Below are 14,808 nucleotides of genomic sequence, written 5' to 3'. Positions count from 1 at the left end.
CCGTGCGAACGTACGTTCGCATAGGAATAATCCAGCAACGTAAAAAGGCTGTGTAGTGATCTGCCTATTTGCGTAAAGGACTTTTCTGCTGGGAAACTGCCCACACATGCACGAACACACATTGCTACGTGGACAGAGCTGGATGGTACGTGGGAATAAAGAAGCAAAATAATTTTGCTGCAAAAGCATAAGCAAGCTGAGGAGGCTGCCCAAAACGACTACGACACGGCTATCCGCCATTGTTGTTGACAGACTGACGGTTTGCGCGCAGTCACGCGAGAATTGGCGCATATGTCATCAATGTGCGGCAATGTGTTGTCATCGAGCTGCGACCATGACATCATCACTGGAGGAGTATCCTGCAAATGGTATTGAAGGAATATTAAATTACTATATTAAGTGTAATCTTTGCGTGTCCAAAATAATTGTATTCAGGATCTGATGAAGAAGTTTTCTTGCAAGAATTTATTTAGAGGCCTCTAAAGACACAGTCAGGACAACCACATCAGAATGCAACGTGGATCCCCCCAAGTGTGTCAATTTACAGAACATCGACTCATTTATACAAAAAAGATAAAAGGTTCCTCCTCCCCTCCTAAGTTGATTAAAGAACAGACATGTCGACTCCTAGTGACCAAATGTGTGATGTTATTAGCAAGCAGACGTGATGTTATTAGTAAGCAGAAGTTTACATACAGACATGTTGATTCCAGGTTGGCCAAAGGTGTAATCTTATTAGTAAACAGACATTTACATACAGTTCCCCTTCTTGACTGGGGGAACAAATGCAATTAGGATCTAACCCCAGACTTTTAGACTCCAATGCCAAAAGGCTCTAAATAACATCATGCACATTCCTATCTTCAATAGCTTTGAGGGTGAGAGGATAAAATAAAGTTCACAAAATCATTACTCCACTGTATTCTATTAAACACTCATGATTATATCACATTGTTATGTCTATAAGTAAATTCAAAAACAGTAAAACCACAAATTGAAAATATTAAATGTCTTCAGTATCCAGACGGACGCGTACGGGGTGCGTATTGAAATCATTCCACTCTGGAGTCCGGTTTCAAAATCGGTTTCAAGCTCCAAAACCGCGCCATCATGTGGACAAACGGCCTAAACGGTAAAAAACTTATGAGGATACATTGAAACTGGCTTTCGTGTGGACGGGACCTCAGACATGTCAGGGAAGCGGCAAAGGCACAAACACACGCAACGCAGCCTACGCTAAGGCAAAATAAAGATGACCAAGTAATACATTGACACCAATGCAACAGCCTTGGGGGATTTTACTTTGGCTGCATGGTGGTGTGAACGCTAGCTTGACTACCTCCCTTTGACATTTTGGCTTGCATTATTGACATTTTTATTGAAATTACAATTTTTTTACCACCGTTATCATAATGCCACCCAGAAATTATATTAAATAGTTAATTTAGGACGCGAAGAAACCGCAAGTTAATTACGCTGTCATTGCACAATACTGTACAAGTCTCCGGCTAGTAGCTAACTGTTAGCATTAGCATTGGGTGCCTGGCTGGCAAGTTGCAACAGTAGTTTGACAGCTATTGCTTGCCTCGCTTGCTTTTCTTATTCAATAGTGTGGACCTATGCCACTTTGTAATCCACTCTTCCTGTTTAAATGAAGAGAATGTGCCTTAAATTGCACTTGCAGATGTATTTTTCATTTTTTTTAAATAAATAAACAGAACTTTGCCTTCATTTATAATTATTTTATAAAACACTAGCTTTAAAAAACAACAACAAAACAAAAAACATTCAAAATGTCCAATATGGCCATTTGGATTTAGTAACACAACTTCAAGTACATTACAAGTGCAATATAACGTAAGGCAGGATACCTTGTTATTTTATACATGGACCATCTATAAAAAAAGAATTATGTATCTTGCCTTCTATTGCACTTAAAGTTGTGTTCCTAAATCCTAACGGCCATATTAGACATTTTGAGTTTATATATATTTTTTATATATATATATTTTTTTTTATTTAATGGGCAAAAGCATTTTAGAAAATAAAAAGTTCTATTTATCTGATTCCATGACTTTTGTGATCCCTTGTACCACTAGTTGTTTGGGTACACAAACTATGAGGTGGTCAACAAAAAAATTACTGCAGTATGTCCAAGATTAGATTACTGACGGAGAGGCAACACTTCAAACTTTGTTTGACATCTGAAGTTGCACAAATAATGGTAAGTAAATTAATGTCAGTTGTTTATCGGCTAATTATTGTTGCTAGCTGCGTAGTTAATGAAACTGTAAACTTACTGGTAACACATTGTGTTGCACCACTCTCTCCCTAAGTCCCTGACTCCCAGTTTGATGGTCACCCAAAATAATATAATCTACGATGTTGTTAAAATGACTCAAAAGGACTTGAAGCTCAAAGCGTAGGACTTGTGAATCGCTTGAGACTTGTTAGTCTTGACTTGGGACTTGACTTGAGACTTGTCAGTCTTGACTTGGGACTTGACTCAGGACTTGAGGGCAAAGATTTGAGACTTGTGACTTGCAAAACAATAACTTACTTTCACTTCTGCTTACAAGTACACTTAACATTTACTTGGTTCAGTATACTTCCAATAAGTACAAGAAAAGTAAACTGGAAGTATACTCTCCTAACTTTGAGTAAACTTCAAGCATACTTAAATATACTTTTTTTTGGACTCGAGTCAAAATGTCAAAAGAATCGCAACTCGACTTGGACTTTACCAACAATGACTTGGGACTTCACTCGCACTTGAGAAAAACTTAAAGCATACTTAAATATACTTTTTTTTGGTAAGGGGACTGATACAAAAGAAAATGCCAGATGCATTGATAGTATTGCATCTTTTCATTCAGAATCCCTCAAAAACAAAGAAGCAAGAAAAAGCACAGTTACAGGACGGATAGAGGTGTATTAGACTTACCATGCACAATTTGTAGGTCAGCCCAAGGCCAAACTTTGCTCTATTCCCTGCTTCTTTGCAAGCAGGGGGTCAATGCCTTGGCATGGAGCTGTGTTATTCCATGTTATTTTTGGCTATAGATGTGAATTAATCTACTGCCTATTGCCTTTTATTTTCCCAGTCCAAACAATGGCATATATATAAGGTACATGTAAAGGGTCTGAGGTTCCATCCTTTGAAGCTATGGCTGACATTAATGGAGTGTACAAGGGAAAAGCAGAGTCACTGAGACAGGAAATGACAGTCAATATTTTAAACTAAATAGGGCGAGCACAAGGTTCACCCCGGTAGACAAAAGGGTATTCCCTTTGACTTCAGATTGTTGTACGGGTCCTGACTCCTGACTGTTGTTTGTGCCTATGCACCAAAAAGCAGCTTAGAGTATTTTGGAGTCCTTGGAGGGTGTGCTGCAGAGCGCTCCCTCTGGGAACTCCCTCGTTCTGCTGGGGGACTTCAGTGCTCATGTGAACATTGCCAGTGAGACCTGGAGGGGCGTGATTGGAAGGAACAGCCCCCCAATCAGAACCCGGGTGGTGTTCTGTTATTGGACATCGTGTTTGTCACAGATTGGAGCGATTGACCCCAGTCAGAAGAGGCTGGGGACATTGAGTCCGAGTGGACTATGTTCCGCGCCTCCATTGTTGAGGTGGCCAATCGGACCTGTGGCCGTAAGGTGGTCAATACCTGTCGTGGCGACAATCCCTGAACCCGCTGGTGGACACCAGTGGTATGGGACGCTGTCAAGCTGAAGAAGGAGTCCTATCGGGCCTTTTTGACCTGTGGGACTCTGGAGACAGCTGGTGGGTACTGGCTGGCCAAACGGAACGTGGCTTCAGTGGTCACTGAGGTAAAAACTCGGGCATGGTAGGAGTTTGACGAGACGAAGGAAAACGACCTCCGGATGGTTTCGAGGAAATTCTGGTCCACCATTCGTCATCTCAGGAGAGGGAAGTAGTGCACCGTAAACACTGTGGATAGGGGAGATGGGGTGCTTCTGACCTCGTTGGAACGTCGTGAGCTGGGGGGGGTTAATTGTTAGAAGACCTCCTCAATTCCACTAACACGCCTTCCTTTGAGGAAGCAAAGTCTGGGGACCCTGAATGGGCTGTCCTATCTCTGGAGTTGAAGTCACCCAGGTGGTTAAAAAACTCCTCTGTGGCAAAGCCCAGGGGGTGATGAGATCCGGAGTTCCTAAAGGCTCTGGATGTTTTGGGGCTGTCATCTTTCACAAGCCTGCATGGACATCGGGGACAGTGCCTCTGTATTTGCAGACCGAGGTGGTGGTCTTCCTTATTAAGAAGGGGGGTAGGAGGGTGTGTTCCATCTATAGAGTTCACCCAACAAGTCTACATGTGTTTTGTGGACTTGGAGAAGGCATTCGACAGTGTCCATTGTGGGGTCCTTCAAGAGTACGGGGTACCGAGCCCCCTGATACAGGCTGTTCGTTCCCTTTACGACCGGTATCAGAGTCTGGTCCACATTGCTGGCAGAGGCGGCAGTAAGTCGCATTCGTTGGTTGGACTCCGCCAAGGCTGCCCATTGTTTCCGATTCTATTCCTAACTAGGGGCGCACCGATCACAATTTTCCCCGATCTTTTAAAAAGTCTGAACTGCCGATCCCGATTACAAGCAACATTAACCTTCAGTGTTCCAATCTTATTTTATTGAAAAAACATTGAACAATATCGGTGAAATAATACAAATGGGTTGTTTTAACTGCACATGGCTGACTTTGCTGATCAGTTTATTTTTGAGGGATCGGCCGATCACCGAACTTCCAAAATTAAGGAAATCGGGGCCGATCGATTATAGACAGAATTTGGGGGTATGGTGGGCGGGTGCGCCTCCTTCCCCCGTCCGGTTGGGGGGGGGGGGGGCCCAACTGGTCACTCCTCTTAACTCACTGCACTAGTTTTGCACAATACACTTTGTTTATAGACATATAGGGCACATAACACACTTGGGGGGGGTGGTAGGGTGGAGACACCGTCTTCGCCCTACAACTCCCCTCCAATTTTAATGCACCACACAACTGGAGTGGGGCTGGGGTGGTATATGGGTGGGGGTGCCATCGGTTGGGGCAGACCGCAATATAGAGCAGTGCTGCAATCCCCTGTCCGTGTCCCCGCCGCGCCGCCACCCCTTGCTCTGTCCTGGTCGGGGTCGACGGCTCTCCATTTTGGTGGAGATTTTCATGCATGCCAGATCCACCACACCAGCATCTATCGAAACTTCCTCTGGTCGGTGGAGGCTTGTGTCTGTGGATCTCACTCTGCTTCGTCTGTCCTTCCTTCCTTTCCTCAGTCCCTCCTTTGGTCTCTTGAGGTCTCCCTGATTTGTTGGAATTTAGATGTTTTTGGGGTTGGTGAAGGACTCTGGTTGGTGGCCCGGTGGGTGGTGTCCGGTCGGTGCTGGATTTCACTTTCCTTTTTTTTCTTTGGTCATTCCTCGGGTCTCCTGACAGCCTCACGACTCTGGCTGGATTCTGAAGTGTTCGGTTTAGGTGAACAGTATGGGATTTTTTAATAGGTTTTAGGTGAACTAATGAATACACACTCACACGCACATGCACATTGACACCCGCATACAAAATAAAAAATTATAAAAAAAAATAAATACATAAAAAAATAAAAAAATAAATAAAAAAGAGTAATGATGATGACATGTCAAATCGGTAAAATTACAGAATGAACTGAGCTCTCCAGAAAGAAAAAAAAAAATATATATATATATATATACATATATATATATATATATATATATATAAACAGAATTTATAGGTGCAGCCGAAGCGTTGAGGGGGTCCGGTTTGGTGGCTTCAGCATTACATCTCTGCTTTTTGCAGAAGATGTGGTGCTGCTGGCTTCTTCAAGCCGCAATCTCCAATTTCACTAGAACGGTTCACAACTGAGTGTGAAGTAGTTGGGATGAGAATCAGCACCTTCAAATCCGAGACCATGGTCCTCAGTCAGAAAAGGGTGGAATGCCCTCTCTGGGTCCATGATGAGAACCTGCCCCTAGTGGAGGAGTTCAAGTATCTTGGGGTCTTGTTCACGAGTGAGGACAGGATGGAGCGCAAGATCAACAGGCGAATCGGTGCAGTGTCTGCTGTGCTGAAAACTCTGTATCGGTCCATTGTGGTGAAGAAGGAGCTGAGCTGAAAAGTGAAGCTCTCCATTTACCGGTCAATCTACATTCCTACCTTCACCTATGGTCACGAGCTGTGGGTCGTGACTAAAAGAACAAGATCCCGGATACACGCGGCCGAATTGAGTTTCCTCCACAGGGTGTCCAGGCTCTTCCTTAGAGATAGGGTGAGAAGCGCAGTCATCTGGGAGAAACTCAGAATCGAGTCACTGCTCCTCCACGTTTGGAGGAGCCAGCTGAGGTCGCTTGGGCATCTGGTTGTATGCCTCTTGGACGCTTCACTTGAGATGTGTACCGGGCATGTCCCACTGGCAGGAAGCCCCGGGACATGCTGGAGAGACTATTTTTCTCGACTGGTTTGGGAATGCCTTTGGATCCCGCTGGAGCTAGACCAAGTGGCTGGGGAGAGGGAACTCTTGGCTTCCCTGCTGTCAATTCTGACAATCCGAATCCGAATAAGCGGTAGATAACGGATGGATGGATGGATGGATGGAAGGCTAGCACTGTTAGCATGGATACAATGATTTGTATCAATCTGTGCTGTCACAGTGTCACTTTAATAATTACTCCTGTTGTCTTATTTTAGGAGGGCCAGGGACTGATCCAGGAGAAGCCAGAGCTTCGCACAGTTGTGCAGCAGAAGCTAGAAGAAATCCGGGAGTGCTGGTCTGACTTGGAGACCACAACCAAGGCCAAGGCTCGCCAGCTCTTTGAAAACAACAAGCCAGAACCAGCAGTGAAAAGCTACTCAGACCTTGACAACCAGCTCTCTCACTTGGAGCAGCAGCCCCTCCAACTGGAGCAGGCACATCATTTGCCTACATTCAATGAGCAGCTCCAAAAATTCCAGGTAAGCATAGTTGGCCGATTAGCCCCTACTTCTTGAACATGTGTGGAACTTATCAGAAGCAAACTCGGTTAGCTAACCTGTTCATCACACAAAACACAGTAGAACTCTGCTTACATTTTGGCTTTGACATTGTGTTTCAGACTTGGGCATTGCAATACATTTTGTAGTGGGATGGTCAGGCTGACATAACTCACTGGCCAAATCACTGACATAATAGGGGGCTATGCTCCTGTTCGCGCTCAAAAGGACAGTGTGTTGGATTTAGTGCCATCTAGTGGTGAACTAATTATTCATTAAATTTAAAAAAAAAACACCATTTCAATAATATGCCCAAAAATATGTTCTATCACATCAACGTACAAAGCGAAGCCGAGCTGTAGGTCCAGTAATTAATTATATTACATAGGTTGCGCCGCGCCTTACATGAGGCTGACATGTTTCACCACCATCTTTCTGCTACGGATACCTGAAGGAGAAGAATTTTGCAAATGTAGTTAGCGTCTAGTGGTTCTTGAGCTTGTGTTGAACGCGAATGGATCGACCGTCGCTTATCTTCCACAGGAGAACAAGACTAGACAAGATTTTTGCAAAATTTGTTAAATATAAAAAATAAAAAAAGCCTAATATAAATTTTCCAGTTTTCTAAATATTTTCCTTTGATTGAGTAGCCTGCAAGAAAATTGACGATCTAGCTCTGAAGTGCAAATATAAACATAAACAAGAGAGTCACTTTTTTTTACAGGCAAATTTTTCAAATGCTGCCATACAATAACAGCTGCAGCTGAGATCTTTCTTCCTACTGAATAGTTTTAGTGCTGCAGCTATCAAATATTTTGGTATTTGGATATCCTACTGAAAATTCTATTCAATATTTGGGTATTTGGATAAAATAAAAAATATATGTTTTGCCTAAAAAACAAAATTAAATTATCAAAATACAGAAGAAAAACAAACACATTTTATGTGAGACCAACTGCTTTTAATTTTTAGAAAAATCTCAAATCTAAATCCAAAACTTTTTTTAAACTTAAATTTACACTGAGTGAGGACAGCAGAGCGAGGGCAGGATGGAGCAGGAGATCGACAGGCGGATCGGTGCAGCATCTGCAGTGATGCAGACTCTGTATCGGTCGGTTGTGGTGAAGAAAGAGCTGAGTCGAAAGGCGAAGCTCAGTCGAAAGGCGAAGCTCTCGATTTACCGGTCGATGTACCTTCCTGCCCTCACTTTTGGTCACGAGCTGTGGGTCGTGACTCAAAGGACAAGATACAAGCGGCCGAAATGAGTTTCCTCTGCAAGGTATCTGGACTCTCCCTTAGAGATAGGGTGAGAAGCTCGGTCATCCGGAAGGGACTCAGATTCGAGCCATCGCTCCTCCGCGTTGAGAGGAACCAGTTAAGATGGCTCGAGCATCTGGTTCGGATGCCTCCTAGATGCCTCCCTGGAGAGGTGTTCCGGGCATGTGTAACCGGTGGGAGAACAGGGGGACGACCCAGGACATCCTGTAGAGACTCTATACTGTATCCCTCTCGGCTGGCCAGGAAATGCCTTGGGATCCCACCCAGCTGGTTGAAGTGGCTGGGGAGAGGGAAGTCTGGGCTTCCCTACTAAAGCTGCTGCCCTCGCGACCCGACCCCGGATATAGTGGTAGATAATGGATGGATAAATGGATGTACATTTACACTGTGCTTAGTAGCACACTTTTCTCCCCATAGATTTTGGTCCATGAAACAAGGTGACATCAGAACCACAGTAGCGATTTTGCCAGCTAAATCAGCACAGTTGAGTAAGCCTGGTTTGTTATAGAATGATCAGCACTGCAACTGTATCAGGCTTTCATCATCAAAGTACGCACAGTCATTTATGCCTTTCAAAAGTAATCAAACAGCCCTTGCACTGGTTAAGTTGTGCTAGCTGTAGTAGCATTAGCCACGCGAACCACATTAGCATCGCTACACTAGTGCCGCTAGCCACATTAACATTAAAGGCGGTGGAGCTGCTCGCAACAGCAATACAATGTCAGTGAAATTAAGTAGATTTTTTTTGTTTATGTAATAATCGATTGAATTGATTTCCACAGGACGTTGCGTGCTGACGTCAGCGACAAATAAGTCGTCATTACGCCGTGACATGCTGTCGGCAACAACTTCAAAATAAGAGCGTACCAAGGCATTGATATAAATAAGCAGATACCCAAGGCATAAAAAATGCCTAAAAAATATCTCGTTCCATCCCTATTGTCTAGTCTAGCTACCAAGTTCTTCCCAGCATCTTCCTATCTCTATCTGCACTATGGCACATACACTACTCACAAAAAGACAGGGATATTTGGCTTTCAGGTGAGATTTATGGAAAATGTAAAAAGTTCACGCAACAGTGATATTATAACATGAGATTCTGGGGTGCAGCGTTTCAAGCCTCTACACAGCGACAGCACTGATCCCATATGTTTTCAATAGGATTCAGGTTTGGAGAAAGTGCAGGCCATTCAATTTGATGATGCCACCTTGTTAAGATCCTCAGTAGAGAACAACTTGTGCAAAAAGTACTCAAACATTTAACGGTTGAACATGCACATTCACAAGCTTCGAGGAGGTCACATTAAATTCACCTGTAAATGTTTGAATGCATTTTAAGATCGTCCTGAAATTTCACCTGAAAGCCAAATATTCCTAACTTTTTGTGAGTACATGTAGTGTATGTGTAGTTGAAACCGGTTAAGACCATAAGGTCCCATGTCACGTGAGCTAGGCCGAGCCGCCCGTGTGGGCAAGCGGCCAAGACAGTATATAGTAGAAATCATTTTAGACAGATTACACCTTCTTCTGCATCCAGCAGAAAAGGCTCCACAGCTGTGTACTCATTTTTTCTGGCACCCAGTAAATAGTTCAACTGAGAATATATATATATATATATATATATAATATTCAGTCTTCTGGTTGTTATTATTAGTACAGTGAGCATTAAAGATAAAATAACCGGTGAACGTTCCCATTAGAACTTTACACCCCTTTGAAATGACTCAAAATCAAAATTCCTATACCAACCTGACATAACAGTTTAAGCTCAGCAGCTACTGTATGTGTCTAGAGAGCTGCCATACACTCAGCAGGTTACATCATTAAACATTTCTTTTAAAAGTGGTGGCAGACTGATAGAAGAAGATAGGAAAACAGCAAGAAAATGGGAAATAGGTCATTCGTAATGAGGTAACACTGGAGGCAACGTCTAAGGTTGAGTGGATATATTACCATTTTGTTTTTTGTTTTTTTTCAATTCAAATTGCAAGATGGAAGGACACATTGCTTACACCATTGGTAGGCAAGTTCTGTCCTAGAGAGCTGCAGTCCTCCATGTTTTTGATGTCTCCCTTCTCGAACACAGCTGAGAGGCTCCTGCAGAACGTAATTATGAGCTGATGATTTGAAACAATTGCGTTAGAGGCAAGAGACACCAAAAACATGCAGGACTGCGGCTCTCTTGGACCAAACTTGCCTATCCCTGACTTACACCGTACAAGGATAACTGTGAACCACAATGCAAGATGGTATTCTACCAATTCCAGCAAATGGAAGTAATGCACTTTTTAAAAATTATTATTATTAATGCACATTTATACACCCACAGGAGAAGCACAAGTAAATCAAAAATTCAACAGATCAAATAATCCTCAGCAGGACTGTTAAGTGTTTTACTTGTGAAATCATGAATTCTTTGTTTCACTGAAGCAGTATTAATCTGGCAATAGCCAGATTGATATTGTGATTCACTCAAGGGAGTTCTTCACAATATCAATCTGGGACTGCTCCACGGTGATTTGCTCGGGAAAGGCGGAACATTCTGTACAATACTTCGAGCTGATTGGACATCTTGTACACGTTTGTTTTTACCAATCCTGGCCACGGATGAAATGTCGTCTTCATTCTTGTCTAAGGGGGGGCGGGAAAGCACGAACATCTTTACCAGCTAAAAATGCATGAAGCGCCTCTCGCTGTTCAACATTCAAAAAGGAAACGGTGAGTAATTCTGCAAGAACAAACTTAATTGCATTATCCATTTGTCCATGTTTGTTTGTTTCCCCCCGGTGTCGGCACTGGCTTCCTGGTTTCATCACAGTTGCATATCCCACCCCAAACACAATGTCGCTCTGGGATTGGTGGTGATTCAGATCGGTGGAAATTAAAGGTTTTATTGGGGATGCCGCCCGTCCCCCGGTGCCCCCATCTCCCCTTCTGCCCCCGTTGTTCCATCCCTCCACGCGGCTGGAGGTGGGGTGGACGCGGGTGCCCTCTCCGCTGTCTGGCCCCTCTCCGGCACCGATGCCTGGGTACGGGGGGTCCCTGGGGTTTGGGGGTCGGGGTCTGCGGGGCTGGCGGTTGGTGGGGATGGGGTTGGGGGGCGCGGCGGCTTGGTTGGGGGGGGTAAGGGTGGCTGGGTGGGGTGGTGCTGGGGGAGGGGGGTGTCTGGGGGTTTGGGGCTCTGGGGGCGGCTGGGTTGTGGTGGATGGCGGGGGTGGATAAAGGGCGGGGGTAGTGGGGGGAGCTGGGGCTGTGGGCCGGTGGGGTGCCTGGCGTGCCCCGTCTTGCTGCGTTGGGTGGGGGGTGGGGGGCGCTCCTGGCTCCTGGGTTTGCTCTCCGGCAGGTGGCCCCTGCGGAGCCCCGGGGTTGTCCTTTGGCGCTGCCGTGGCCTGGGTGGCCCTGAGGTGTTGCGCTTGCTCTGTCCTGGCCGGGGTCGACGGTTCCCCTCTTTGGTGGAGGTTTTCATGCACACCAGATCCACCACACCAGCATCTGCTTCTTCCTCTGGTCGTTGAATCAGTGAAGGCTGATGTCTGTGGATCTCACTCTGCTTCATCTATCCTTCCTTCCTTTCCTCCGTCTCGCCTTTGGTCTCTTGAGGTCTCCCTAATTTGTTGTAATTTAGATGTTTCTGGGGTTGGTGAAATACTCTGGTTGGTAACCCGGTGGGTAGTAGGTAATGTCTGGTCTGTACTGGATTTCACTTTCCTTTCTTTTCTTTGATCCTTCCTCGGGTCTCCTGACAACCTCACGATTCTAGCTGGATTCTGAAGTATTCGGTTTAGGTGAACGGTATGGGATTTTTAATAGGTTTTAGGTGAACTCATGAGTACACACTCACACGCACGCACATTCGCACACACACACACATACACACATGCACATACTCACCCACATACAAAATTAAAAAAAAAAAAAAAAAAAGAGAGCAATGATGATGACATGTCAAATCTATAAAATTACCGAATGAACAATACTGAGCTCTTGAAAAAAATAAAAAATAGGAATTTAACAGGCTCAGGAATTTGTGAACTCACAAATACCACGAGAATTCTTCTTGCAGAGCAAGGTTAAAGAAGTATAGCCCTTATGATATTCGGGTTTAATTTGTGTAGCTTTTCTAATATACATTTTCACCTTCTTGTAAATTTATAATTTATTCCAGAAACATTGTGACTTTGTTGTCTCAAATTTCATTTTCCTTGTTGTCCCAATATTCCTTTGTAGTAAATACACAGTATAATCCAAAGACTTTAAACTCCATATGTAAACTTTCCTCTTTAGTAAAAGTGTTTGTTAAGAATCAATTCACTGTACTCAGGAGAACATAGCTGTTTTATGCTCGTGGCTGGCGCGTGCGGGCTCTAAGCACTTCATTGGAAACTCGCTGTGGCCACCTGATGTTTTCGACGGTTCTGAGGGCCCTGCTGTCAAAGCCATCGATACTTGCGGCGAGAGTGTTGTTCAGGGGCCACGTTTCTGAGCCATAAAGCAGGATGCACAGTATGGCGGAGTTGTAAATCCAGAGCTACGTCTTGCGTCAGATGGTCTCGTGCCGCCAGAGGGGTTTGCAGAGAGATTGCAGTGCAGATGCTGCCACGGCTCGTCTGCGAATAAACTCTGGTTTTAGGTCACCATTATCTGTCACCATGGACCCCAGATACACAAAGGACACAAGGGACACTCCGGGGGAGCTCTTCCAGACCCTGGACATCAGATGTTCGATGATGCAGTTAAAAAGATTAGGAGCAGCCACGCAGCCCTGGCGAACGCCACTAGAGATGGTATACCAGTCGGAGTCAATGCCATTGATACGGACACAGCTCTCTGCATTACTGTAGAGCAGTTTGAACAGGGCGATGATCTTGGGGGCTTGGAGGATGTTCCACAGTGAGAAGTGACATACGATGCCAAAGGCGGCCTTCAGATCAATGAATCCGATATACAGATGACGATCTTTACGGAATTCACGGGTCTTCTCTATCAGCAGACGAACGGCAGAGATGGGGTCGATTGTGGAGCGATTGGGCAATAAAGCCAGCCTTCTGGGACTGAGCAAGATCCCTGTGAAGACCTTGCCAGGGATGGAGAGCAAGGTTATGCCTCTGTAGTTTCCGCAGACAAGACTGTCACCCTTGCGTTTCCAGAGATGGACCCTCTGGTCCAGTCGGAGGTCAGCTTCTCGGTCTCCCACGTCTGTTTGATTAGGCGGGTTAGCCATTCCACCATGCCATCACCGCCGGCTTTGAGCATCTCTTTTATGGTGTTCAGCTTCTTTAGAGCAGCTCTCACTTCCTCAGGTGTTACAGGGTCTGTGCAGCAGGCGTCGCTAGGGGGTTCAGCGTTTGCAGCCTCTAGGAGGATGGAATCAGACGGAATGGTGCTGTGCTGCAGGAGAAAGCTTCCAGTGCACGAGACAGTTGGCTTCTGTTGTAATGAGATTACAGTCGGAGTCTTTTACCAGGGCTGTTTTTATGCGTGGGCCGCTACAGGCTTGGCACAGTCGACTGAATATGCGGCTCATGTTATTGCTGTTGGCTGCAGACTAGCTGTCGGGCTTCTGCCTCCCAGAACCTCTCCCTATCCTCAGTGATGGCCACGTTACGCAAGCGGTTCAGTCGCCGGTACTCCGTGAGGTCGCCTCAGAGCCGGGCCTCCCATCGCTGGTTGATGATGTTTAGCGTTCTCTCTGATATCCAAGGCCTTCTCGTGAGTGTCCGAGGACATTGTGTGGAGACTGGAGGACACTTTCCTTGAAAGACGCCCAATCTGTCGCTTTGTCGGGGGCCAGGACATCAAGAGTGCGGTGGATGGAGTGACTGAAGTCTGTTGCGATGTTAGGGTCACTGAGTCGGGAGGAGTCGGGGCGAAGCAGAGTCTTGTGCTGGTTAGCTCGAAGCTCTGGCCTAAGCTGAGCCACCAGCAGGCAATGGTCTGTGTTGCCAAGCTGTGCTCCTGTGTACACCCGGCAGTTGGTGACAAATGACTTCCAGCGTCGAGAAATGAGGATGTGGTCCAACGCCTTACTAGTTCTGCTATCTGGGCTGTACTATCTCCAATGATGGATACGTTCAGTCCACCTGAGCCAAATATTTGGGTCGCCATTGTGGCTCGGGGGAACATTTGAAGGATAGTTTTCCTCGACATGACCCATCCTACTCTGCCTCCGTTTGGCTCATCAGTCCTCATGCCAAAAGTTGCCAATCTAATCAGTGTATGTAGGCAGTGTCATGTTTTTTTGTTTGATTTTGGGTGTTCATGTTCTTTTTAGCCTGTGTTCAGTGCTTTGTTTTGTGTTCCTTGTCTTTCCCCTCGTTCCGTTATGCGTAACCACATCCGCCTGTGTGTCTTCCCTTCCCCTGTGTGTCAACCTGCCAGTGCCATCAGCCGCTTGTGTCACTGCCAAGCCATAGCCACAGCCAAGACTTCGTCATAGCCACATTCACGGCCCCAGCCAAGTCATAGCCACATCCACATCCCCAGCCAAGTCATAGCCACATTCACAGCCCCAGCCAAGTCATAGCGACAGCCA

The 14,808-nt window shown here is 45.4% G+C and overlaps 1 protein-coding gene across 4 annotated transcripts in view; it reads left to right on the top strand.

The window, feature by feature from the left end:
* The window catches only part of sptbn4a (spectrin, beta, non-erythrocytic 4a), a 52,189-nt gene that overhangs the window by 12,769 nt on the left and 24,612 nt on the right, over window positions 1-14,808 (top strand). For all 4 annotated transcript variants that reach the window (XM_077547205.1, XM_077547204.1, XM_077547206.1 and 1 more), the window contains one exon: window positions 6,717-6,980. In XM_077547205.1, the coding sequence (XP_077403331.1) occupies window positions 6,717-6,980 (264 nt within the window). The remainder of the gene's footprint in view (window positions 1-6,716; window positions 6,981-14,808) is intronic.

This window comes from Vanacampus margaritifer, chromosome 16, assembly GCF_051991255.1.
Source record: "Vanacampus margaritifer isolate UIUO_Vmar chromosome 16, RoL_Vmar_1.0, whole genome shotgun sequence".
NCBI lineage: Eukaryota > Metazoa > Chordata > Actinopteri > Syngnathiformes > Syngnathidae > Vanacampus > Vanacampus margaritifer.
Note: the sequence above shows the minus strand (reverse complement) of the source record. Positions and strands in the feature narration are given on the sequence as shown.